General features: G+C 52.9%; 1 protein-coding gene across 1 annotated transcript; it reads left to right on the top strand.

The window, feature by feature from the left end:
- The first annotated feature begins 2178 nt into the window (after positions 1-2178).
- Positions 2179-19411, top strand: LOC118016332 (actin-like). Its single transcript, XM_035013762.1, has 6 exons — positions 2179-2292; positions 5962-6090; positions 9369-9479; positions 13479-13563; positions 17067-17228; positions 19124-19411. Exons 1-6 carry the CDS (start codon positions 2179-2181, stop codon positions 19345-19347), a joined length of 825 nt encoding a protein of 274 aa, XP_034869653.1. The 3' UTR covers positions 19348-19411.
- The last annotated feature ends 4014 nt before the right edge of the window (positions 19412-23425 follow it).

Genomic DNA, 23425 nt, shown 5'->3' with positions numbered 1-23425 from the left:
CTGAAACCTTCGAAAGTTAAAAGAAAGTGTCCAATGGAATGAAAAAGGAGCGTGTTCGTGCCAACAGTATATAACAAGTGACGGGAAGAGAAATAAGGCAGAATGAAGGGATTAATAGTGACCACTCTGGAAAGCCCTCTCTGGGCTGGGGGCCACGTCTCAGCCGCGGCTTGAGGATGAGAAGGGCCCGGAAAGACGGGGAAGCAGCCCCTTTCTCACAGCAGTGAGGGCCCCTTCTGTTAGTGTCCCGTGGCCGCAGTAAGAAATCGCCACATGCTGGGGGGCTCAAAACAGCAAGAGTGCACTCTGTCCTGGTCCCGGGGGCTGGCAGTCCGAGACGAAGGTGAGGGCAGGGCTGGTTACGTCTGGGGGCGGAAGGAAAATCTGCTCCAGGTTTCTCTCCCAGCTTCTGGCTGTTGTCAGCAATTTTGGGTGTGCCCGGACTCGTGAACACATCACTCCAGTCTCTGCTCTGTCTCCACACGACCTTCGCCTGTCTGTGTCCAATTTCTTCCTCTTAAAAAAGACCCCAGTCATTGGATGAGGGCCTGTCCTTACGCATGACCTCCTTTTAACACCTGTAAGGACCTTATTTCCAAAGGTGCCGGGAGTCAGGACGTCAACATGCCTTCTCTTGGGGGGACACTAACCTGCAACATTCCTCATGGGCCCTTTCCCTCCGCAACCACCCCACACTTGAATACCGTTGCTGCCATGGGTTTTGGAGAGGTCAAGCACCCCGTCCCAAGCCACCAGCCTCCAGCTCCCCAGTGGCGTGTGACCGACGAGCGCCTGGTGGACAGCGTGGGTGGGGCCAGCTGCTCGTACCGTGCTCATGCTGGTGTGACCTCGGGGTCCCGTGGAAAGGGGAGGCCAGTCTGCCAGGGCCCGGAGCGTTCCCCAGGTGGGCATGGTTAAATCATAGTAGGCTGGCGTGGGGCTCTGCACTCACAGAACGCATCCACGTGGTACCCGGTGACTCGGGAATGCGGAAAATGTTGAGGAAAAAGTCCAATATGAAACCACAGATAAAACGTCTCCTCTGTAATAGGCGTAACGTGTGTGCATGGTGAGAAAAAAACAAAAAACAAAAAACAACGAATATGTTTCTGCTATAATTGGGAACTCCTTGAGAGAGGATCCAGGATCTGGCCCCAAGCCTGAAGTCGTGTCTACGAGAACAGCCAATCACACCCCATGAAGTCTCCACTGCCCCTGGAATCCTGGCCATGCAGCTGTCCTCAGAGCACGGAAGAGAAGGTGACCTCTGTGTGGCTCGTAAGGACTGCAAGGGCAAATACCCTGCGTTCACAATGGCCATCTGTGACTCGTAGGGTCTGGGGAGTGCTTTATCTCACCCCAGAGTGTGCTCTATTTTCCATGATGAATATATGTATACGGACGTTCTCTACCCGAAAAGTAATGAAAACTGCCTTAAAGGGACGAAAACATTTGTGATGATAAAGATTTCGTTAAAATGCAATATTCAAAAGAGAAAATGGATTGGTTTATTCTGAGGGTAATTAATTTTTTTTAAAAAATCATATATAATAGATCTGCACTAATTTTCAAAATATAACAAGGCAGCTGTAGGTGGTGGGGCTGTGGGTGATCGTGACTTTCTTCTCTGTATTTTCTCATGTTTTCCAAACCTGCAGAGACATAAAGGAGATGTCTGGAAGCAAAGGGAGGGGAGGGATGAGGGTCACCCCGGGGCCAGGAGGCCAGCAGGGTCTCCGGGAGAGGTGGGATTTAAGGGGGGCACAGGGGGAGCCCGACAGTGACCACCAGGGCCACTGGCTCCTCCTGGCTCCTCCAAAGCCTCTGGCTCAGTGAATGGGAAAGAGGACCCCCCGTGAAGCAAGTCACGGGCCGCGCCAGAAACCAGTAGAGGCCGAGTCCTAGCAGGAGCATTTTCGCCCAGGAGCTGGCCCCCCAGGCCCGCCCTCTCCAGGCAGCCATGCACACACGGTCATGGAAACCTGCCCTCGGCACCCAGACAGTGCTCGACCCTGGCACCCCCCACCCCCTCTAGGTTCGGGGAGCACCTGCACTGCCTTGAGCGCTGAGCTTGTGTCCCCGCCCGGCACGGCCCCTGGCCCTCGCTCGAGCACCTCGCAAATGGCATGAATAACCATGTTGTGTCTCCTACAGCCCGTCCGGGTCACACACGACACGATGAACGTGCCCCTCGTCTGTGACTATGGCTCGGGCTTCAGCAAGGTGGGCTTTTCGGGCACAGAGGCCCCCCTGGCCACGTTCCCCACCATCCTCGGGAAGCTTCGGCACGACGTGAGTGGCTTCGACCTCGGGTGCGCACAGAGCTGCTGTGGGCGTGGGCGTCCTGGTGTCTTCTGAGGACCCCCGCTCTGTTCTCTGGGGGGTGTCCCCAGGAGGGGGACTGCTGGCTCATATGGCAATTTGGTGTCTAAGAAATGCAGATTTTTGTGTCCAGATGTTAGGGTAACTCACTCTTCTAGAAAGCCCGTGCAGACTACACTACGTCTGCAGGCCAGATGCTGCGCTCCTCCTCTGGGCCTTCCTTGGGGGCGGCAGATAGGACTGGCTCCAGCTCCCCTGGCCAGACCCGCATGGCCTTTGCAAGGTGGTGGCCCGCCTCCTTCCTGGGGGCCCTGCCACGTCCCCGCGCCTCTCCCAGCTGAAGCAGCTGTGAGGCCCTCAGCTCACATGAGGATGGGAACTCGTTGAGCTGACATGAGCCTGGCGGCCCCACGAGGTAGATCCCACAATGGCCCTTGCCCCTGAAGAGGAAGCGACAGCTCGAGAGGTGACTCGCGCGTATCCCTGTGTGAGCGGGCGACAGAGGCAGGACCTGCCGAGTTCAAGGCCCCGGTGCGGAGTCACTGTCCTTGGGGAGTTTACCCATCCATGACAGGGAGCGGCATGGTCATGTGGAGAACCCCAAATATCACGGGGCCCCAGGGGGCCTACGCCTGGGCCTTGCATCACTGGGAGCAAATTAATGGCAGCGTTTCTAATCATGCAGCTCGGGTTAAGATGGACATTCCGACCTGTGACATGTTGGGAGGCCGAAAGCGAGCATCCCTGCCCCTCTCCAAGTGGGTAACAGCAGGTGCCTGCCCCCTGGCTAGCTGACGGGCCTGTTCCTTTGAGATAGCAGAGCTTAGTGCTGAAGAGTGGGTCATCCAAACACCGGCCCTGCCTCAGCACTCGGGTGACTTTGGGCAAGTTGCCTCTAGAGCTCAGTTTCCTCTTGCACGTAACGGGGTTAACGAAAGCGTACGTGCCATGTTTGGCTGTCGCTTAAGTGAGGTGGCGATGGAGACGATGCTGAGGGTGGTGACCACGATGAGTGTGAGTGTCCTGGGATGGCCGTAACGGGTGACCACGGGCTGATGGCTTAAAACAACAGAAACTTATTCTGTCCCAGTTCTAGAGGCTGGAAGTCCTCAATCCAGGTGTGGGCAGGGCCTGTGGCGCTGGTGGGAGGGTCCTCCCTGCTCCTCCAGCTGCTGGGGGCTCCTGGTGCCCCTGGGCTCGTGGCCATGTCCCCTGCAGCTTCTGCTTGGCCTCCACGCGGTCCCTCCTCTTCCGATCTCTGTCCCCACTCTTACAAGGACACTTGTCACTGGATTTAACCCCCCCCCAATAATCCAGGATCTTCTTGTCTCAGTATCTTTAAATTAACCACATCTGCAAAGACCTTATTTCCAAACACAGTCACCTCCACAAAGGTTCCAGGGGTTAGATGTGGACACAACTTTTGGGGGCCACCCTTCAGCCCACAATAGCTGGGTTCTGCCTGTTGTCCATAGGCCCCAACTTTGTCTGGCTCTGTGAGTCTTGGGCTGGGACACCCCCATCAACTGCTCCCCGACAGATGCCTCGAATCTGGGGCACTAGGGGCAGATTGGGAGGTAGGGGGAGGAGGCGGGTCTTCCTTGCTGGGTCCTTGCCCTGTTCACATCGGTGGGCTGTGCCAAGGGTCTGCAGGCTCCCAGTCCTCCCCACCCTCCTGCTCCTCCCCACCCGCCCACACCGTCCACGCAGCACCCTCCTCCAGGTCCGTGCGGCCTCCTCTGAGCTCTCCCTGCTGCCCCTTGTTCTCCACCCCGCGATCCTGGGGTCCTACTCTCTGGGCACCTCGGTGTTCCCTGCTGGCTCGTTCAGACTCCCCACATTGTGTAACCAAAGCCCCACATTCGGTCCCTCTGTTTGAAATCCTTGGCATGGCATATCTTGTCCCGAGAGAGTGGTAATTTGTCCTATAAGGCAAAAGCTAGATGTTGCACCACGGGGACATTCCATGGCCCCAGGGGAGGAAAAAATCCCTGTTAACTGTACAGGATTATATATGAAATAGATCACACACATGATAAAGCATAAAATCACAGTGAGAAAGATCAAATTCCTCACCAGAATAGAAACGGGGACCACAATGAATGTCCAGTGCAGAAAATGACCCGCCTGAACCTCAGCACATGGGGTTTTCTGGCTTTGGGTCCCTAGAGCCCCTCGGCCGCCGCCCTCCCAGGCCTTGGGGCCGGCCCCTGGGCAGCAGGAGGTAAGTTTCCGTCTCTAAGAGGAGTCCGCACCTGACAGGATGCTCCGCGTGGACTCCCAAGCTCCACGGCCCCTCCCGTGCGCTTTGGTCTGGCGGCAGGCTGGCCACAGGACCCCTCGTGGGAGGCCCTGCGGCCGCAGAGAGGCAGGCCCGCAGTCCGTCGAGAGCCCGGTCCATCCCGGCAGGGCGACGCTGTTCCTCCCCACCCCGCGGGCCTCCCTTGTCCCCCACCCTCACACACGAGGATTTGGCTGAGCAGGACAATGTCAGAAGCAGGGCAGCATGGACGGTCCTTGGCATCAGCCTGTCCTTTCAGGTTATGAAATGCATTCCCATCGGCGTCCTCCTTGACTCGTTCCCCTGGCAGCACCGTCGTGGGGAACGCGGGACGGAAGACGTCATTCCCATCGGACAGAGAGGAGACGGAGCTCAGCAGAGACGGGCAGCTTGCCCCGGGTTTCCTGGCTCGTGCTTCTCCCCCAGTCCAAAGCCCTCTGCCTAAAAGACAAACGCCCACCACATAGTGCTTTGTGCACGTAGCTGTGGCGGCCTCGAGAATGGGCCCTTCTCTGAAATCCATTGCACCATGACAGCTGGGCTCAATTGCAGCCCGACGCCAAGGCCATGCTTCCTACAGACAGCTCTTCGCCAATGAATGAGCCCAGCAGGGACACCCCAACAGACCCATTTCTGGGAAACGTGGGGCTCCTTTCATGAGTGACTGGTTAAAGTCCCCAGCAGCCATGCCAACCTGCACAGCATGCTAGGACACCCCCCGCCCTCTCTCCTGTGCCCAGGCTCGGACCTGCACGCCATCCTGCTGTCCATCCCAGCCCCGTCAGCCTCCCTCCCCATTTCCTTCACACAGGTGTATTCCCTGATACAATCCACACACTTTTCATCCTGGGTTGGTGTCGGCTTCTTGGTAGACACAGACTTACACGCGGCCCAACCGTTGAATCCCTTCTGAATGACGGAATAAATGGTTTCCTGGGCCGTGAAAGTAGCCAGGTCCATCTTCCCAAAGAATCACAAATTCAATTAACCTGTAGACCCTCCTCCTGCCGATTTTCCAGAGCACATGGAGAAGCTGGTGCCCCTCCCGACCCCTTCCCTTCCTCTACCGCCTCTCTGTCTCTTTCTTGCCCTCAGGTGACTCATCTGCAAAGTGGACAAAGCCAGTGTCCTCGGGAGCTCTCTTACCTTGCAGATCATTCACTCAAACCTCTTAGCAGCATCTTGAAATCGGGTACAAGCTTGAGGAGGCCATCTCTGCCAGTGGCGCTGTGACCTGAAATTGTCCCCCAGCGGCATATCACGGCTCCTGGTCCCTGCTCACCATGCACTAATGCATGGGAGCCGAGTGGAGGGGAGTCACTCTTGAGAGCAGATCTGTCCTGGCCTGTGTCTTTCAGAATCCATTGGTGGGGATGCAAGAAGAAGACTGGTTCATCGGAGACGAGGCTCAGAAAAAGCGAGGGGAGCTTAACCTGCAATATCCCATCTCCCGGGCAACCATCACTAACTGGGACAACATGGAGAAGGTAGGCTCAGGTTTTGCTGGGGCGGGGGGTGGGTGTGGGAACGTGCTCACGGGGCGTTCAGTGGCGTACCTGCTGGCCAGGCACCTGGGGAGGGAGGTGCCCCAGCCTCCAGGGCTCTCTGGGCGTCTCTTAGCTCTCGGTCCCTATAGACACCATGTCTCGTTCCTAACCACATGGGTTGTGGAATCAGACACCTGAGCCTGAATCCTGTCTTTATGACTTATTATCTGTGTCATTTTGGACAAGTAACCTGCCTCCCTGGCCCTCCGTTTCCTTATCTGTAAGAAAGGGTTCTAATTTTTCCTTGCATATCGCACTGGTGTGAGGATTAAAGGAATGATGGACAAAAAGTCCCTACTCAGCTCCACCCTTAGGTTGGCCATTTAAAAACAGCAACAACAACAGAAAATGACAAGTGTTGGCCTTGGGACCTCGTGCACGGCTGGCAGGAACGTCAAATGGCGCAGTCGCTGTGGAACACAGCATGGTGGTTCCTCAAAAGGTTAAAGAACTGAAAAGAAGAACAGGAAGAGAGATCTGCACACCCATGTTCAGTGCGGTATTGTTCGCAAGATATGGAAACAAGCGAGGTGCCCATCAGCAGATGGATGGGTAAGCAAAACATGCCGTATACATATGGTGGACTATCACTCAGCCTTGAAAAGGAATGACATTCAGACACCTGCGACAACATGACTGGACCTTGAGGACAGGATGCTCCGTGAAATAAGCCAGACACAAAAAAGGACAAACACTGTACAATTCCACCCTTAGCTGGCAGATTCATAGAAACAGAAATTGGACGGTGGGTGCTGGGGGAGTGGGAATGGGAGTTAGTGTTTAAGGGGGACAGAGTTCTAGTTGAGGGCAATAAAAAAATTTCTGGAGACGGGTAGGCGGTGATGGTTGCACAGCAATGTGAATGCACTTAATGCCACTGAAGGGTATGCTTTTTAAAAAGGTTAAATTGATCAATTTTATGGTATATATATTTTACTGTAAGAATAAAATTCTTTAGTCCAGCACAGTACGGATGTAATGAATGTGGCTATTTGGACCACTCTGTCTTAGTAATTTTTTTTTTTTTAAGATTTTATTTATTTGACAGAGAGAGACACAGTGAGAGAGGGAACACAAGCAGGGGGAGTGGGAGAGGGAGAAGCAGGCCTCCTGCGGAGCGGGGAGAACGATGTGGGGCTCGATCCCAGCCATGGCCTGAGCCGAAGGCAGATGCCTAATGACTGAGCCACCCAGGCGCCCCTGTCTTAGTAATTGAAGGTTCTGATCAGGTCCTCCATATATGGTTGGAGCTTGCATGCTGCCTAGGAAGATGGATTAATTATCGGTGCCGCATAACGAACCACTCCAAAACTTAGAGGCTTAAAACACCGATGGCCAGTTTTTGTGGGTCAGGCATTTGGGAGAGGCTCAGCTGGGTGGTTCTGGCTTAAGGGTCTCTTGTGAGGCAGCAGTCAGTCGGCTGGGGCCATACCATCTGAAGGCTCGACCGGGACTGGAGGAGACATTTCCAAGGCAGCACTCCGTGTGGCCAGGAAGGTGGTGCTTCTTGGGGACTTTCTGCGGGGCCATTTGGATGTCCTCATGGCATGGTGGTTAGCCCCCCCCAGAGTGAACAATCAAGGGGGCCAACATGAAGGCTGCAACAGCTTTATGATGCAGCCTTGAAAGCCACATGCCCTCACTTTTGCCATACTCTGTAGGTTGCATGATCCAGTCCTGGTTCAGTGTGGGAAAGGTCTGCCCTGGGCATGGATGCCAGTAGGTGTGCATCCCTGGGGGCAATCTTAGAGGGTGGTTGGGGGAGTGTCCCTCACAGACACTCTTCCTATCTGCACAGCTGAGGTGTCGGCTCTGGGTCTGGCTGTAGCCCTCCATTAGTGTGTCACAGGGGATGCAGAAACTGAAGCAGTGTAGACAGGTCTCTGGAATGTGTAGCCCACCAGCTTGCCAGACCCGGGCTACCTCCTAGGCTGTAGCTTCCACCCTCCCCTTACCTCCCCTGTCCAGTCACTGAGCCCTAGTGGAACTGACTTCCAGTGTGTCTTCGGCTGGTTCCAGCTCTTGATTCAGTTCTTGCACAGATACCAGGATCATTGCAACAATCCTCCCCCTTGGTGCCCACCCTCCTACCTCGCCCTTCCAGTTCACCCCCACATGGCCTGCTGAGTGCCTCTCCTACATCTGATCATGCCACTTCCCTGCTCCTGTCCATCAGTGGCTGGACATCCAGCCACGAGCCCACCTGTCTGGCTTTTGCCGTTCGCTGGGCGCCATGTTGCTTTGTGCTTCCGTGGTCTTGTACCAGTGCCCCGTTTCCTGAGACGCTTCCTCCACTGAACTTCCCCCAGGGAGTGTGTCCCTCACTTTTGTTTTCAGTTCTCCATGGAGCCTCCCTCCCCAGAGGCAGGCAGGACCTTTATCCAGAGTAAGTAACCATTGCTTCTTGAGCACGTACTGTGCACCAAGCACTCTGCTGGGTGCTGTGGCCTGAACTTTGTCCCCCGATTTCCTATGTTGGAGCCCTGACCCCCAGCACCTCACAATGTGACCGTATTTGGAGATGGGGTCTTAAAAGACGCAATTAAAGTAAAACAAGGTCACTAGGATTGGATCTTATATGATCTGACTGGGGTCCTTATAAGAAAAGGACATCAGGACCCAGACACGCACGCAGGGACGACCCCATGAGGACACAGGGAGAGCACGGCCGTCCACACAAAAGGAGACAGGCCTTGGGAGGACCCAGCCTGGCTGACGTCCTGTCTCCGGGGCTGGGAGACAATAAATCCTATAATTTAAGCCACTCATGGTGGCCACAGGAGACAAATACACGAGGCTTTCTACAAATGTCGTATTTGGTCCTCGATGATGTCCTCATGATCCTCTAGGAGGAAGGGAAGGTTCTCCATTTTACAGATGAGGAAACAGCTCATAAAGTCAAGTCGCTTGTTTGGCATACGCCTGGTGCCAAGCTCCCTGCTGTCCTGTCTCAGGGCTCATGTCCACCCCCCATCAGACGAGGACTATGCCTCATGCATCTTCGTTTGCTCCCCTCCCTGACTCAAGGCTGGTACACAAATGGAGGATCTGTGTCCTGTCTGCAGCCACACTGTCTTTCCTGCTGTGAATCACATAGTGAATCACACAGTTGCATCTGCTACTGCACAAGCCACTTTGCGGTGTAGACAGGATCAGTCCCCCTTGCAGGAGATCGGCCGTGGCTCACGGTGTCACCGTATCGCCCTCTCTTACCACAGATTTGGCATCACTCCTTCTACCAGGCACTCCGCATCGCCCCAGAGCAGCATCCTCTGATGGTGACTGAACCACCTTTAAACACAACATCCAACAAAGAGAAGATGTCACAGGTAAGGGGCCAGGTGGTGGGCGATAGGGTCGGGGAACGAGCACGGGGAGGGCGGCTGCTCTGGCCTCCTCTTGGGCCTTGGGGATGCCCTCAGGGCTTCACCTCTTTGCTGAGCAAGATGCAGACACAGCAGAGATCTGTCCCCTTTGATGTTAGCAGTGAGCATCATGACCACCACGGAAGAGCACACCAAGGGGTCAGCCTGGGGCGAGGTTTTTAATGCGGCTTATTTGGTTAGGCCTGACAGCCAGGCTATGGGCAGGACAATTCAAGTCCCTGTGCACAGATGAAGACATGGGAGTGTCTAGGAGGAGAAGTAGTTGGGCTAAAGTCACAGGGCAGGTGGCTGGGAGGCCCACTGGGTCCTCAAGACCTGACCCCACAGACTCATCCTTAGTCCTGCTACATGTGGGGCCTGCTTGGAAGTCCAACCCTGACTCGAGAGCTCCCAACTTCCCCCTGGACCTGCCCCCCAGGAAGGAGTTGGTGGTGAGTGCGGATCAGATTGACCAGGTTGAACTGGATCAAACTGGTTCTCAGAGGCCATTAAGGACAGAGTGGTGGAGAAAAGAGCGTGTCCCCCAGTAGGCTGCAGAGTCTTCCTTAGGGCTGGAGGGGGTCCAGGTGGGGAGGGGGCTGCAGGGGCTGCCGCTGGCTGTCCAGATTCCAGTTATAACGAATGAGGACATCCATGAACTAATTAAGCAAGCAGCAAGATTCTACCACCTGGCCCAGAGCCCCTGGAACCCAGTGGCGTCTCTTGCAGTGAGCAGTGACCCAAAGGGCAAGCCAGCAGCCCGCGTTACCACCTGCACGAGGAGGAGGCCTGCTCCGTGGCCCAGAAACTGAGCACCAGCAATCAGAGAACAGGTGTGAGCTGTGCTTCATTTAAAACAAAGCCCTGAGGGGGCCGATGACTCTTCCTCTGCACATGGACAGGGAGATCACAGAAGTGGGCCACAGCTGGGCTCCACGCGGACAGGGGCACAAAGCCCACGGCCTTGAAATGGCAGGTATCCTGTCTGAAAACAGCATGTGCCCGTCAGGGACCCAGTGAGCTGGGGAGACAAGAGAGAAGCGGGTCGTCCTCCACTCGAGGGGAATGTGCCAATCCCAAGTGTCTTAGGGTTCTCCAGAGAATCAGAACAACGGGACGGACACACACACACACACACACACACACAGAGAAAGAGATCTGCTTTAAGGAATTGGTTCATGTGATTATGGGGACTGACAAGTCCCAGGATCTGCAGGGTGGGTCAGCAACCTGGAACCTTTTGTTCTAGGCAGATCTTCCTTCAACTGATTGGACAAGGCCCACCCACCCTGGGAAGGGTAATGGGCATTACTCAATCTATCCATTTAAATGTTACTATTACCCAAAAGCACCCTCATAGACACCCTCAGAATGATGATTGCCCAAATGTCTGGGATCCCCACGCCCCAGTCAAATTGACACCTAAAATTAACCCTCACACAAAATATCGCACCAGTCACACAGCCTGTCTCCAGCCCTTCCCCACTTCTCCTGGGCCCACTGCCTGCCTGCCTTTCTGCCCCGGCTCTCTCTGAATTCACCCCCTAACTACTTCGAGATCCCAGCAGGAAAACAAAGGGACCCTCATGTCGGGCAATTCTGGTGAGACTTTATTGAAGAGCTTACAATACGAAGGTGAGCCTGTTTTAAAACAGCTATAGGAGAAGGTGCAGAGCTCTGGGCCAGTAATGGGGAGCTGTTGCCCCCTAAACCTGGCAGGGCACGGGTGGTTCGCAGCCCTGAGAGGGCCTCTGCCAGGAGCTGTGGCCTTGGAGGGACCCGCAGGGAGGGAGCAGGGGCATCCCATCTCCCGCCTCCCTCAGACCTCCTTCCAAGGTCCCCGTGGGTAGAACCTCGTGGGTAGCCCAGGGAAGGGGAGCCTCTGGCTACAGGCCAGCACAGAGAGTGGTTGAGAAAGGTGGAAGCTTCTGCAGGAGATGGAAGGCAGCCTTCTGGAAGCTGGAACAGACTGAGAAGTGCAGGGCGGACTTCTCCCAGAATAAGTCTGTGCCTTAGCAGGATGTCTGGGGCCGGGTCCCAGCAGAGAAGCCAGTGGGGGGAGCAGCCCAGGGTGCAGGGAGGAGCCGGATTCTGGCCCTGGCTCTCCCAGCATGTGTGACCTTGGGTGGATTCCTTGTCCTCGTGGTGTCTTAATTTCCCTCTCAGAAGGATGATAAGGGTCCCATGCTGGGGGGTGTCACGGAAATGAGATGAGTCAATGCCATAAAGTGCGGGTCACCTTGCTTAGCGCCTGATGAGCATTCAGTAAATGCTGCCTCAGTGTTCTCATCTGTAAGGTGGGAGTTTGGCCGCAGGATCCCTGAAGACCCTTCCAAGCTCTGTGACCTCTGGCCTCATGCCAGGCCAGGGGAGCAGAGGTTGGTTTTTGTTTTTGTGTTTTTAGGGGGTGGGGTCTCTAGTTGGATCACAAAAGCTGTTCTCCCACCTGGAGTCCACGTCCCGCGTCCTCCACCAGGATGCAAATTCCAGGGGCACCGGAGAGTGACGCAGACTCACAGACACTGCCGTGCCCACCCCTCTGTCCTTCGAGGAGGTGCCTGCATCCAGGCACCTGGCCGGCCACATGTCATGTTGCAAATGCACGTCTGGGTGGTCTCAGCTTGGGGACTGGTGCAAATAGGCGTGAACTGGTATTCACATGAACACGTGTTTTTTCTTCTCTTGGGTAAATCCCCAAGCCCCCACTGATGGCTGCCCCTAGATACATGCATTGTGACCCTCGAGGCGAGTCACACACTCAGGGGTGGACCCAGCTCTGTGCAATACTGTTGTCTAAAATGCTGTCTTCACTGGGTTTTGATGTCTTTGCTAGAGGCCAGTCGGTTCACTTCTTGAGCAGCCCACACCCCAGCCTCTGCCCTTAGGGTCCCGTCCCACTCAAGGGCCATGGTACACCAGCCCTACTTGCCCCAGAACTGGGTACCAAACAAGGGACAGCCCCAGGCCTGGGAGCCAATCCACAGGGATCCCTCCAGACCCAGCTAACCACCCCACTGGCCATCCATAAGATGCCCCCAACAGCTCCAGCTGGCTGTCACCCTGTCCCCAGGTACAACCCTTCGGTGGCCCCGTCTGGCAGGCTTAGAGCTGTACCTGACACAGTTTGCCATTCAGTTGTCCGAGGGACTGTGTGTTGGTCCCCCCATCAAAAGAAGCTTGAAGTCTTGTAGACCCCAGTGTCACCATCTTGCAGAAGAATCATTCCCTCGCTCAGCCACCTTCATGGAGGCAGTGCCCGGCCTCCCACCCCTGCCACCTGACGACGCTCCCTAACATTCTTGTCCGCTGGTCTCCCGTGTGGACGAGGTGCGGACAATGTCCATACCTCGGCGGGGGGGCGCCATGGGCAGCCAAAACAAGGATGTGTCTCCCCTGTCTGCGCCTTCTGCCCTGTGTACAGTCAGTACGTAGGATAGTGTTCTTGACCAAGCCATGTCTGGACGAAGTGTCTGGCATGCAGTAACACATAGTAACTGATAGCTTTCGTGGTTTGTATCATAAAACAAGTAAATCATCCCAAGTCCAAGTGTCGGGATTCGTGTAAAGTCTGCCTATCCTCCAAGAGCAGAAAGAACAAAAGCGTGGAGAACACAATGCCGGTTTCACAGAGGCATTGGGAGTTCGGCATCATCCCCATCGTGGTAACAGGGTGGCCCAGAAGATGATGCGATCCCCTCAGTCCTGTGACAGTCTGTTAGGTCTGCCCTGTAAGGTCCCTGGGAAGGATGCGAGCCCGCATTCCAGGCTGGGAAACAGAGTCACGGAGCTCCTGGGGCAGAGCTGGGATGAAGAGTGGCATGCTCCCTGACCCCGTTGTCCGGCGCTCTGGGGGAGCCAGGGGCCCCTGCAGATGGGCTCCGTGTGCCCCAGAACTAGCGGAAGAGCCACCTGCTCTTCTGTCCACTGGCCTGGCTGCCAGTGTTTCCCATTGCTTCTCCACAGATCCTGTTTGAGACGTTCAATGTGCCCGCCCTCTACTTGGCCAACCAGGGAGTCCTTTCTCTCTACGCGTCTGGCCAGACCTCCGGTGAGTGGCCCTCTTGAGGCCCCGCGAACCCACGCATGTCCCCTTCCTCCCTGCCAAATAATAAATGAAGAGAAGGGTCTACAAGATGTAACCAGTACAGCCCTCCTCCTAACTCCCCTTTCCTACCTCCAGGATAAGCAACTGGCTTCCCGTGTTCCTTAACAGCTTTATCGAGGTGTCACTGGTACATGACAAAGTCAGTGTGCCTAAGGCACACAATTTGAGAAGCTTTGATGTGTGGATACCCTCATGCAGCCATCAGCACAGTCAAGATAATGAGCGTATCTGATACTCCTAAACGTTTCCCCCCACTCCCCACGCTGCCCCCCTGCAATCTATCCTCACATGAGTTTGCATTCTCTGGAATTTTGTATAAATGTTGTTGGGTATGTACTCTTTTTTTCTATGGCTTTTTCCCTCTCAACATAATTATTTGGAGACTCATTCATGTTACTGCTGGTATCAATAGCTCATTTCTTTTTATCGCCAAGCAGTATTCCGTTGCGTGAATGCACCGTGCTTTGCTGATTTTTCACCTGTGGGTGGACATTTCGGTTCTTTCCAGTTGGGAGCTATTATAAATAAAGCGGCCGTGAACATTTGTCTGTAAGTCTTTATGTGGACATACGCTTTCGTTTCACTTGGGTAAAAATACCTAGAAGTGAAATGATTGGGTCAGATGGTAAGAGTATTTTAACTTTTTAAAAAATCCGCCAAACTAGCTCCTAGCGCGCTTGCATGCCCGGCTTGCATTCCACCAGCTGCGTGAGAGTGGGGCGGCCAGTCGTTTCCATGGTAGCTCTTCTAGCAGGTGCGCAGGGCATCTCGCTGTGGTTTTGACCTGTAGGTCCCTGACCAGCAGGGATGGGGAGCATTCCTTTATGTGCTAATTTGCCACCCCTATGTCTACTTTGGTGAAGTGTCTGTTCAAATGTTTTGCCAATTTTTCACTGAGTTCCTCACCTTTTTTTTTTAAAGATTTTATTTATTTATTTATTTGAGATAAAGAGAAAGAGCACAAGTGGGGGCGGGGGGAGAAGGACAAGCAGACTCCACGCTGAGTGCGGAGCCCAATGTGGGGCTTGATCCCGGGACCCTGAGATCATGACCTGAGCTGAAATCAAGAGTCTGATGTTCAACAGACTGAACCACCCATATGCTCCTGAGTTGCTCATCTTTGAGTTTTGAGAATTCTTTTTTGCATTCCGAGTACAAGTCTCTCACCAGGTATATGTTTTGCAAAGATTTGCTCCCAGTCTCTGGCTTGGCTTTTCATTTTCTTCACCACGTGCTTTGAAGAGCAGAAGTTTTTAATTTCAATGAAGTCCAGTTTATCCATTTTTGTGTGTGTGTGTGGATCATGCTTTTGGTATAATATCTAAGAACCACACGCTGAACCCAAGGCTTTTCTGCTATGACTTCTTCTAGAAGTTTTATAATTTTCAGTATTACACTTAGTTCTGTGATCCATGTGGAATACAGTTTTGTGTATGGCATATGGTATGAATGAAGTGTTTTTTTAGTGTTTATATACATGTCCAGTTGTTCCCATGCTATTTGTTGAAAAGACCCTGCATTCTTCATTGAATGATCTCTATGCATTTTTGGGAAAACCAGTTGTCCATATACGTGTGGGTCTATTTCTATACTCTGTATTCTGTCCCATCGATCTATTTGTCTACCTGTAGGTTGATACCACATTGTCTTGATTACTGGAGCTTTATAAGTCTTTATAAGTAAGATGTTAGAGCTACACCTTTGGTCTCTCTCTCTCTTTTTTTTTTTAAATAACATTTTGGTCATTCCAGGTTCTTTGCATTTCCATATAAATTTCAGAATAATTTTGTCACTTTCTACCAAAAAAGCGTCTTTGGGTTTTGATCAGAATTTCATTGAATTTATAGATCAATCTGGGGAAAACTGACGTCTTAACAACATTGTGTCTCCTGACTAATAAATATGGTATATTTCCTGGGTGTTTTAATTTCTTCTTGGTGGTGATTTGCAGTTCACAGTGTAAAAGTTGTGGAAATCATTCATTGGATTTATTCTAAGTATTTCATATATTTTGATTCTATTATAAATGGTATCTTTATTTCAATTTCTGATTGTTCAGTGTAAGTATATAGAAATACAATTGGCTTTTGTATACTGATATTGTATCCTGGCACCTTAACTAAGCTCATTTATTAGTGCTGCTAGGATTTTCTACTTAGGCAACCATGTCGTCTATAGTTTAACTTCTTTACGTCCAAACTGGGTGCTTTTTATTTATTTGTTTTTTCTTGTCTCGTTGCTCTCGCTAGAAATCTCCACCACAATATTAAATAGAAATGGTGGGAGCAGGCATCCTTGTCTTGTTCCTGACTTCAGTGGGGAATCATTCGGTCTCTCTGAATGATGAAGTGCATTGTTAGCTGTAGGTTTTTAACTGACGTCCTCTATCAGTTTGTGGAGGTTATTCTGTATTCCTAGTTTGATGACAGTGTTTTTTTTTTTAAATCATGAATGGATGTTGGATTTTGTCAAATGCATTTTCTGCCTCTACTGATAAGATCATGTGGAATTTTCTCTTTTAGTTCTTTAACATGGTGAATTACATTAATTGATTTTTGAATGTTAGAACAACCTTGCATTCCTGAGATAAAATCAATTTGGTCATGACATGTTATCCTTTGCATATATTTGCTAAAATCTGGTTAGTTTTGTGTCTGTGTTCGTGAGGGATCATGGTCTGCCATATTCTTTCCTTGTGATGTCCTATCTCTCAGGGACCATTGAGACCATCCTTTGTTGCTTGATGTCCAATATCTTGAAAACTATTGTTTCCTGTATGTTTGTTTTAGGTGTTTCAGGTGTGTATGGGGGGACCCACTCTTTGTTTCCTACCTTAGCTAGATGAGGAGGTCAGACCTCCTCATTTTTGCTTCATTTTAAATGTGAAGTCCTTGGTTACCAGATCAAGCATGTGAAAGAAGCCAACCAGCCAGACCCCTGATCCGCTCTGGACGGCTCCACGAATCACCATTTCACACAAAGTGAAGCCTGTGTTTCCATGATCGCATCACAACTTTTGGACTAGCACAGAGAGATGTGGTTTGCTTTGCTAAAACGTATGCCTCCTCCACAGCATCCGGCCTCTTTGACAACTCAAGTGCCACCCAGAGATTCCCAGTGCCTGCACTGATGCACAGGTTTTTAGGAAAAAAGCTGTTAAGAGCAGAGTATTCTTCTTCCTCTTTTACCTTTGGCAACTGCTGCTAATGTTTGTATGTCTGGTTTAATAAGAATATTTGCAGGTTTCCTGTTCAAAACAGTTGGCCCTTGGTCTGATCTGGATAGGCTTTATCCTAGCACACTCCCCTACAGAAGAAAGTTTGCTCCCCAGGCCCCTTTTTTCCCCTCCAATTATTTCCCCTTCACCACCTCTTCCTGCAGACTTGACAATTGATAAGGGATGTCATGCACCCTGCATTATGATGCTGGTGTGTTCTCTTGTCTAGGAACAACTATTGAATCTGGAGAAGGAATGACATCCTTTGTGCCCATCATTGATGGCTGTCCTTTGCATCAGTCGACCATCCAGATGGACATGGCGGGCCAAGACCTAACATCGTACCTCCTGCAACTATTGACAGATAGTGGGCACTCATTGGTGAGCACAGGTAGGAAATTGTTATTCTTAGCCAGGTGACCAGTCCCTGGGGTGTAATACCCTGCTTGGCTTACTTAACCTACAGCCCTCAATTTAGCTAAGGCTACTTGAACCTGATTCAAGCTTTACAGACAACTCCATCTATATTTAGGGACATTTAGTGATTGTGATGGTGGTGATGATGATGAGGATGATGGTGATGATGAGGATGGTGGTGATATGATGACTATGATGATGGGTTAAGATTTACAGAGTACTTACTTGGTGCAAAACACTTGGCTGAGCGAACACTTCACATACTTCCTGTCATTGCTTCATGCTATGACACCATGAGGGGATCACTTATCTCCAATGCAAGAGGAAGAGGCTTAGGAGGAGTAGGTGACTTCAACATCACATGACTAGCCGGTGTATCACCTGGAACCCAGGGACTCCAGATGAGGATGTGCCTGTCCCGCTTTCCACCCACTTCCTGGGCTAGATTCCCAGCCATATAACTTGCATGATACACATTCCCAACAAGCCTACAGTCCTGCATTATACCTCCTGGTCTTCCCAGGCCAGAGGTCTGTGTCCGAAGCCACACAAAGTATGGAACCCTTCAGAATAGCAGCAGTTAGAAGAAAGCAAGGGGAAGTGAGAAGTATCAGCCAGGTCAATTTTATTGACACCTCACACTTAGCAAGATCTTATGTGCATTACCTCATCCCATCTGCACGGCAATCCATGAGTGGAGATTAATCCCATTCTTAAAGATGAGGAAAGCAGGGCGCCTGGGTGGCTCAGTCGTTAAGCGTCTGCCTTCGGCTCAGGTCATGATCCCAGAGTCCTGGGATTGAGTCCCACATCGGGCTCCCTGCTCGGCGGGAAGCCTGCTTCTCCCTCTCCCACTCCCCCTGCTTGTGTTCCTGCTCTCACTGTCTCTCTCTCTGTCAAATGAATAAATAAAATCTTAAAAAAAAAAAAAAAAAAGATGAGGAAAGGGAAGATTTACAAGAGAGTGAATTTGCCTAAAGCCAAGCTTGGTAAATGGCAGAGGTAGGATTTAAACCTAGGTTTGTCTCACCAAAAACCAAAGTAGGTGAGGAAGGGGGAAATATCAGGAACTCTCCTGATCTCCAACATCCCAGAAGCCAGGGAGTGGCTAACAACGTCAGTTTCTGGAAGGAAAGAAGCCGAGGAGGAACTGAAGAGTGCGGCAGGGTTCTGGGAAAAGGAAGACGGGACAGATGCAGGCAGAGCCGTTTAGGTGGAGTGGGTGGGGGGTCGAAGTCGGATGTCAGTGGGCTGAAGACTCTGGGGGATTTCTAGGCAGGCAGGTGCTGGGAGCTCTGATCCAAATTCAAAAGCAATGACAGACAAAATATAAAACCATAACACCAAAAGACATAGCGGGGTCTAAAACCCATGGTCAGCCACCCAGAAGGTGGGAGGGTGTGACCTTCCAGATGTTTCCAGGTCAGGGGGCCTGGCTGGCTTGGGTGGTTCTCCACAGGAGGGGGCAGCTGTGAGCTGTTTGCAGCCAACATTCACAGCAGGTGGGGATGGGGGCATGCACAGCAGCCCCTACTTTAATAGATAACAAGACTGGGTTTGATTTTCCAACCCCCTAAAAACACACACCGTACGTGGTAGGAGATCAACATAAAATGCAGACATTTTCCAAATGCTGACATCTTAGTTCAGGATCCCTGCTCTACCGTTCTTGTCCACAAGCCCGGGTCCCCAGCACACGTTACAGACCAAGAGGTGCTGGGATCTGAGACGGACACAGGAATGGGCTTATGACCGTGCCGCCGTGTCCCCACCACGAGGAGCTGAGTCTTCAGGAAGATACTCCCTGGGGACAGATTGCTCCTGTGAACCATCTCGGGTCATGCCCTCTCCTTTGCCTTTCCCCCGTAGGTGACTGGGAGTACATCCGGCACGTAAAAGAAAAATGTTGCTATGTGGCTTTGGACTTCGACAAGGAAAAACTGAAAGCTGACTCTCCTTCCTACGCACAGAAGTATCAGCTGCCCGATGGCCAGGAGATCACCCTTGGGCAGGAGAAGTTCCTCTGTCCTGAAGGGCTTTTCCAGGCGGACATCATGGGTGAGGGGAAGGAAGGGACCAGGGGTGAGCCCTGACGTGGACCACGGGGCCACTGTGAGGGGGACGGAGCCCAGTAGCCAGGAGGGGGCGCTGCTCTGAGTAGCAAGTTGGCGCCTGTTTCAAAAGTTCCTGTGACTTCAACTATCACTTATTAAGCGTGTGACTTTGGCGACCACCGTTCATGGGCTGGAGCCTTCAATCCTCCCGCATCTGACCGTGTTCTGTGTTACAGATGAGGAAACCCAGTGCAGAGCACTAAATATTTGTCAGGTGTTCTACACTGGACTATACATCTTCTCTCCCATTATGTGTTATTCATACTCTACCTACTCACAAAATAATTTGAAATATACAAATGGAGACAAAGCAAGAAGAGCTGAAACTATAGATTTGGAAGGAACTTTAAACGTTTGGCTGACCCAGAGATTTTTTTAAAATACTGGTATAGTTAACATACAGGGTTGTATTAGTTTCGGGTGTATAATATACTGATTCAACGATTCTAGACATCACCTGGTGCTCATCACAACAAGTGCACTCCTTCATTCCCATCACCTATTTCCCCCGTCCCTCACTCACCTCCCCTCTGGTGACCATCAGTGTGTTCTCTGCAGTTAAGAGTCTGTTTCTTGGTTTGTCTCTCTGGTTTTGTTGTTGTTCATTTGTTTTGTTTCTTAAATTCCACATACAAGCGAAATCATACGGTATGTGTCTTTCTCTGACTTATTTCACTTAGTATTATCACACCTTCTAACTCCATCATGTTGCTGCAAATGGTCAGATTTCATCCGTTTTTATGGCTGAGTCGTATTCCTTTGTGTGTACACACCACCCCTTCTTTGCAGCGCTGTTTACAAAGGCCAGACTCTGGAAGCAGCCGCAGTGATCTAGAGGTCTTAAACGAGCACTGAGTTGGCTAAGCTACTCAGCAGGCATGGCAGGACAGGAAAAAAGTGACGGATTGTAAAGTCCCCACTGACTGGGAAGATTTCCAGGTCGTCACGGAAAACCAACTATTTGCTGCAATCAATTTTTTAAAAAAATAATTGGTGACATTATAAGGGACAGAGGGGAATAAAAAGGCCCGAGCCACTTGCCCGGGATTCATACCTCGTAAGGACACCGCTTTTACCCCTAGTGTGGGGGAGCTGGGCTTGCCTCTGCTTTCCCCATTGGACTGTTCCGGGGATAAAGGCCTCAAACATGGCACGTGCCCCCCAAATATTAAGTGGACACATGCCACCGTCACCGAAAGGAGTTTCTGACCCACAGTGTGAACGTTGTCCTCCAAGTATGGGTAGATCTCAGTGAGCAGGGGCACAGCAAACACTGTGATGAGAGTGGAGTGTTCGCAGCCCAAGCTCATGCTTGCTGGGTCTGGCACGTCCTGGACGATTCCAGAAGGTCTGCCTTTTCAGACTTTATCCCGAGGCTGCGAGGTACGTAGGTAGGTGCTATCCCAGGTGAGGAAATCGAGGCACCCTGCCCCTGTCTCTAAGGGCTGTTGCCATCACATTTGTGTTTGTGTATATGGACTGATGATGGGTCCAGAAAGGGTGTTAAGTCAACGATCGTTCTGCAATATATACAAATATCAGATCAATCGGTTGTACTCCTGAAACTACTATACCGTTGTGTGCCAATTACACCCCAATACAAAAATCGATAAATATTTTTTTAAAAAGGAGTAATCAGCATAACTTCTCAGGCCACCTGAGCAAGGACATCCGTTTCCTAAAGTAATCGATACTGTGGCATTAAAAATGAATAACCATCAGTAACATTTGGATACACGTCATGTCAGATGAGAGCGGAGGACTGATACTTATTCAGCCGCATTAGCCGTTGCGTCCCACGGGTGTGCTGGGCAGTTGCACTTGTCGTCTGGTTGAAATCCGTAAGGGCCCCGGGGCCGAGGTGCTGGGGTCCGCCCGCGGAGCTCAGTCGGCGCCTCCCTAGAGCCCCCGGCTGGGAGCAAAGAGCCCAAGGGTGCAGCCGGCGAGCGCCTGGCCCCTGAGCCTCTGTCTTCGTCCGCCCGCCCTGACAGGGAGAAACGGCCTGGGCATCCACATGAAGGCCTTCCAGAGCGTCAGCTCCTGCAACTCTGCCCTCTGGAAGGTTCTCTTCGGCCACATCGTGCTGTCCGGCGGCACTGGCTCCTGTTCCGGCTTGCGCTTCCGGATGCAGAGGGAAATAGCCGCCCTGGTCTCCCCTACCATTAACGTGAAGGTACGGTCCCCCTGACCCACCCTTCGGGGGCTTCCTGGGCTCATCCCACAGATACTTCTAGAACACCAGGTTCCTGGTGCGCCGGGCAGGGGGTCGGGGGCTTGGGGAGGTATCAGTACCCGAAAGTCGGGAGAATCCGTGGCTTACATTCTAGCGGGGGGAGGAAGCCGTAAACGGTTCGAATCAACATCCTGGGGGCTGCGAGGGAAGGAGGGGTGCGGGGTCGGCAAGGCGGCGTCGGAGCAGATGCTTGAAGGAGCAGGGGAGCCGCGGGGATATCTGAGGCCCACCTTGGGGCCGAGGGAGCAGCCCCTGCGGGGGCCCAGGGGTGCGCTTCCAGAAGGAGGGGCTGGGAGCGGTTGGCGGGGGGCTGAGACAGGAGAGGCTGTGTGAGGCTTCTGCCCGGAGGATGGCTGGGCTGCCGCGGGCAGGGCTGACTGTGGGGGCGGGGCGCGGGTCCCCAGGGAGGAGGTGGCCTGTGTGTCCCAGCGTTCCCGCCTGAACAGCTGGGGGGCTGTGGCTGCGGGGCAGATGACGATGGCCGGATGAGCTGGGGGCGATGAGAAGTGGCGAGGCGCCTGTCCGCGGGTGGGCCCAGGACGGTTACAGAGTTTGGAGGTGGGACAGGGGCTCCGGGTGCATCCTTTGGAGGCTTCGGCGGGGGCGAGGGGTTCTAAGGCCAGGGGGACCTCGGGGGGGTGCGTAGAGGGGCAAGAGGATGGGCTCCGGTGGCTGAGGGGGAGGGGAGATGCCAATGCAGACACAGACCGCTTTCCGGGCGGGTGCAAAAGGCCCAGAGGCTGGAGGAAAGCCGGCCACCCTGCCCCTTGCGCGGGCTTCCCGCCCTCCTCTTGCCACCAGGTAAAATTGTTATGTCTGTATTTAGTTTTAAATGAACGGCCTTTATTTTTTAGGGAAGTGTTAGGTTTCCAGGAAAATTGAGTAGCAAGGGTTCCTATATATCCTCCCTCCCCCGCCCCTCGCACGCACGGTCCCCCCAGCTGCACACCTCTCGCGCGGGGGAGTTTGTCACAGTGGACGAACCGATAGCCACGCATCACGGCCAACCGAGGTCGCAGCTTGGGAAGGCTCCTCTCGGGGTTGTGCGCCCCGCAGGTGTGAGGGATGTGTGATGCCACGTGTCCACGGTGACATATGACACAGCCGCTCCCTGCCCTGGGACCAGGGCCGTGTCCGCCCGTTCACCTGGCCGGCCCTGGTGGCCACCGGTCCTCTTGCTGTCCCTGGTTGTGCCTTCTCCAGAATGGTGTGGCCTCGGAATCCTTCAGACTAACTTCTTCTCAACCCCATTTTCCAAAACTGCTTTTCTTTTTTTCTCTTTAGGAAAGTAGTTCATGGTCCTGGCAGAAAACATATAAGCAAAGTCTGGGTCACAGGTTTGGAATTTCTGGCCGCATTCGCCCAGTGAGGAGCGTACCTTCCCATCCGTCCCCGTAACGGCACCGAACCAGCTCGGGCACAAGCCCAGCCCGGCTGGCGGGTCCTTCCCCCTCTGCGACCCTGGGCCGAGGGCCGCCCTCCCCGCAGCTGTCCTCCAGCTTTGCTCTTTGCTCCCTTCTGGCCTCACGGCCTCTGCTGAGCATGGTGCCCCGTCTCAGAGCTGGGCCTCAGGCAGGCTGCAGGCTCCCTGACGAGCCACGTGGGTGCCCTTCATGGGCGCTTCTGCTGCAAGCTTGCGGCAACCCCTGCCAGGGAGAGCCGGCCCCCTCGTGCCCCATGGCCCGTGCTCACGGCTCCCCTTTGCTTCCTCCCTGGGAGGGGTGAGGTGCGGGCACTCAGTACCCCCAGGGGGGCAGGGGCTGAGCCGCTATGTTGGAACTTCTGTCCCTCCAGACCCGTCAGCACCATTTCCCTGGACTCTGC

This window comes from Mirounga leonina, unplaced genomic scaffold (assembly GCF_011800145.1).
Source record: "Mirounga leonina isolate KUSES-001 unplaced genomic scaffold, KU_Mleo_1.0 Mir_166, whole genome shotgun sequence".
NCBI classification, from domain to species: Eukaryota; Metazoa; Chordata; class Mammalia; order Carnivora; family Phocidae; genus Mirounga; species Mirounga leonina.
The sequence above is the reverse complement of the archived record's forward strand: the minus strand, read 5'-3'. Positions and strand labels throughout refer to the sequence as shown.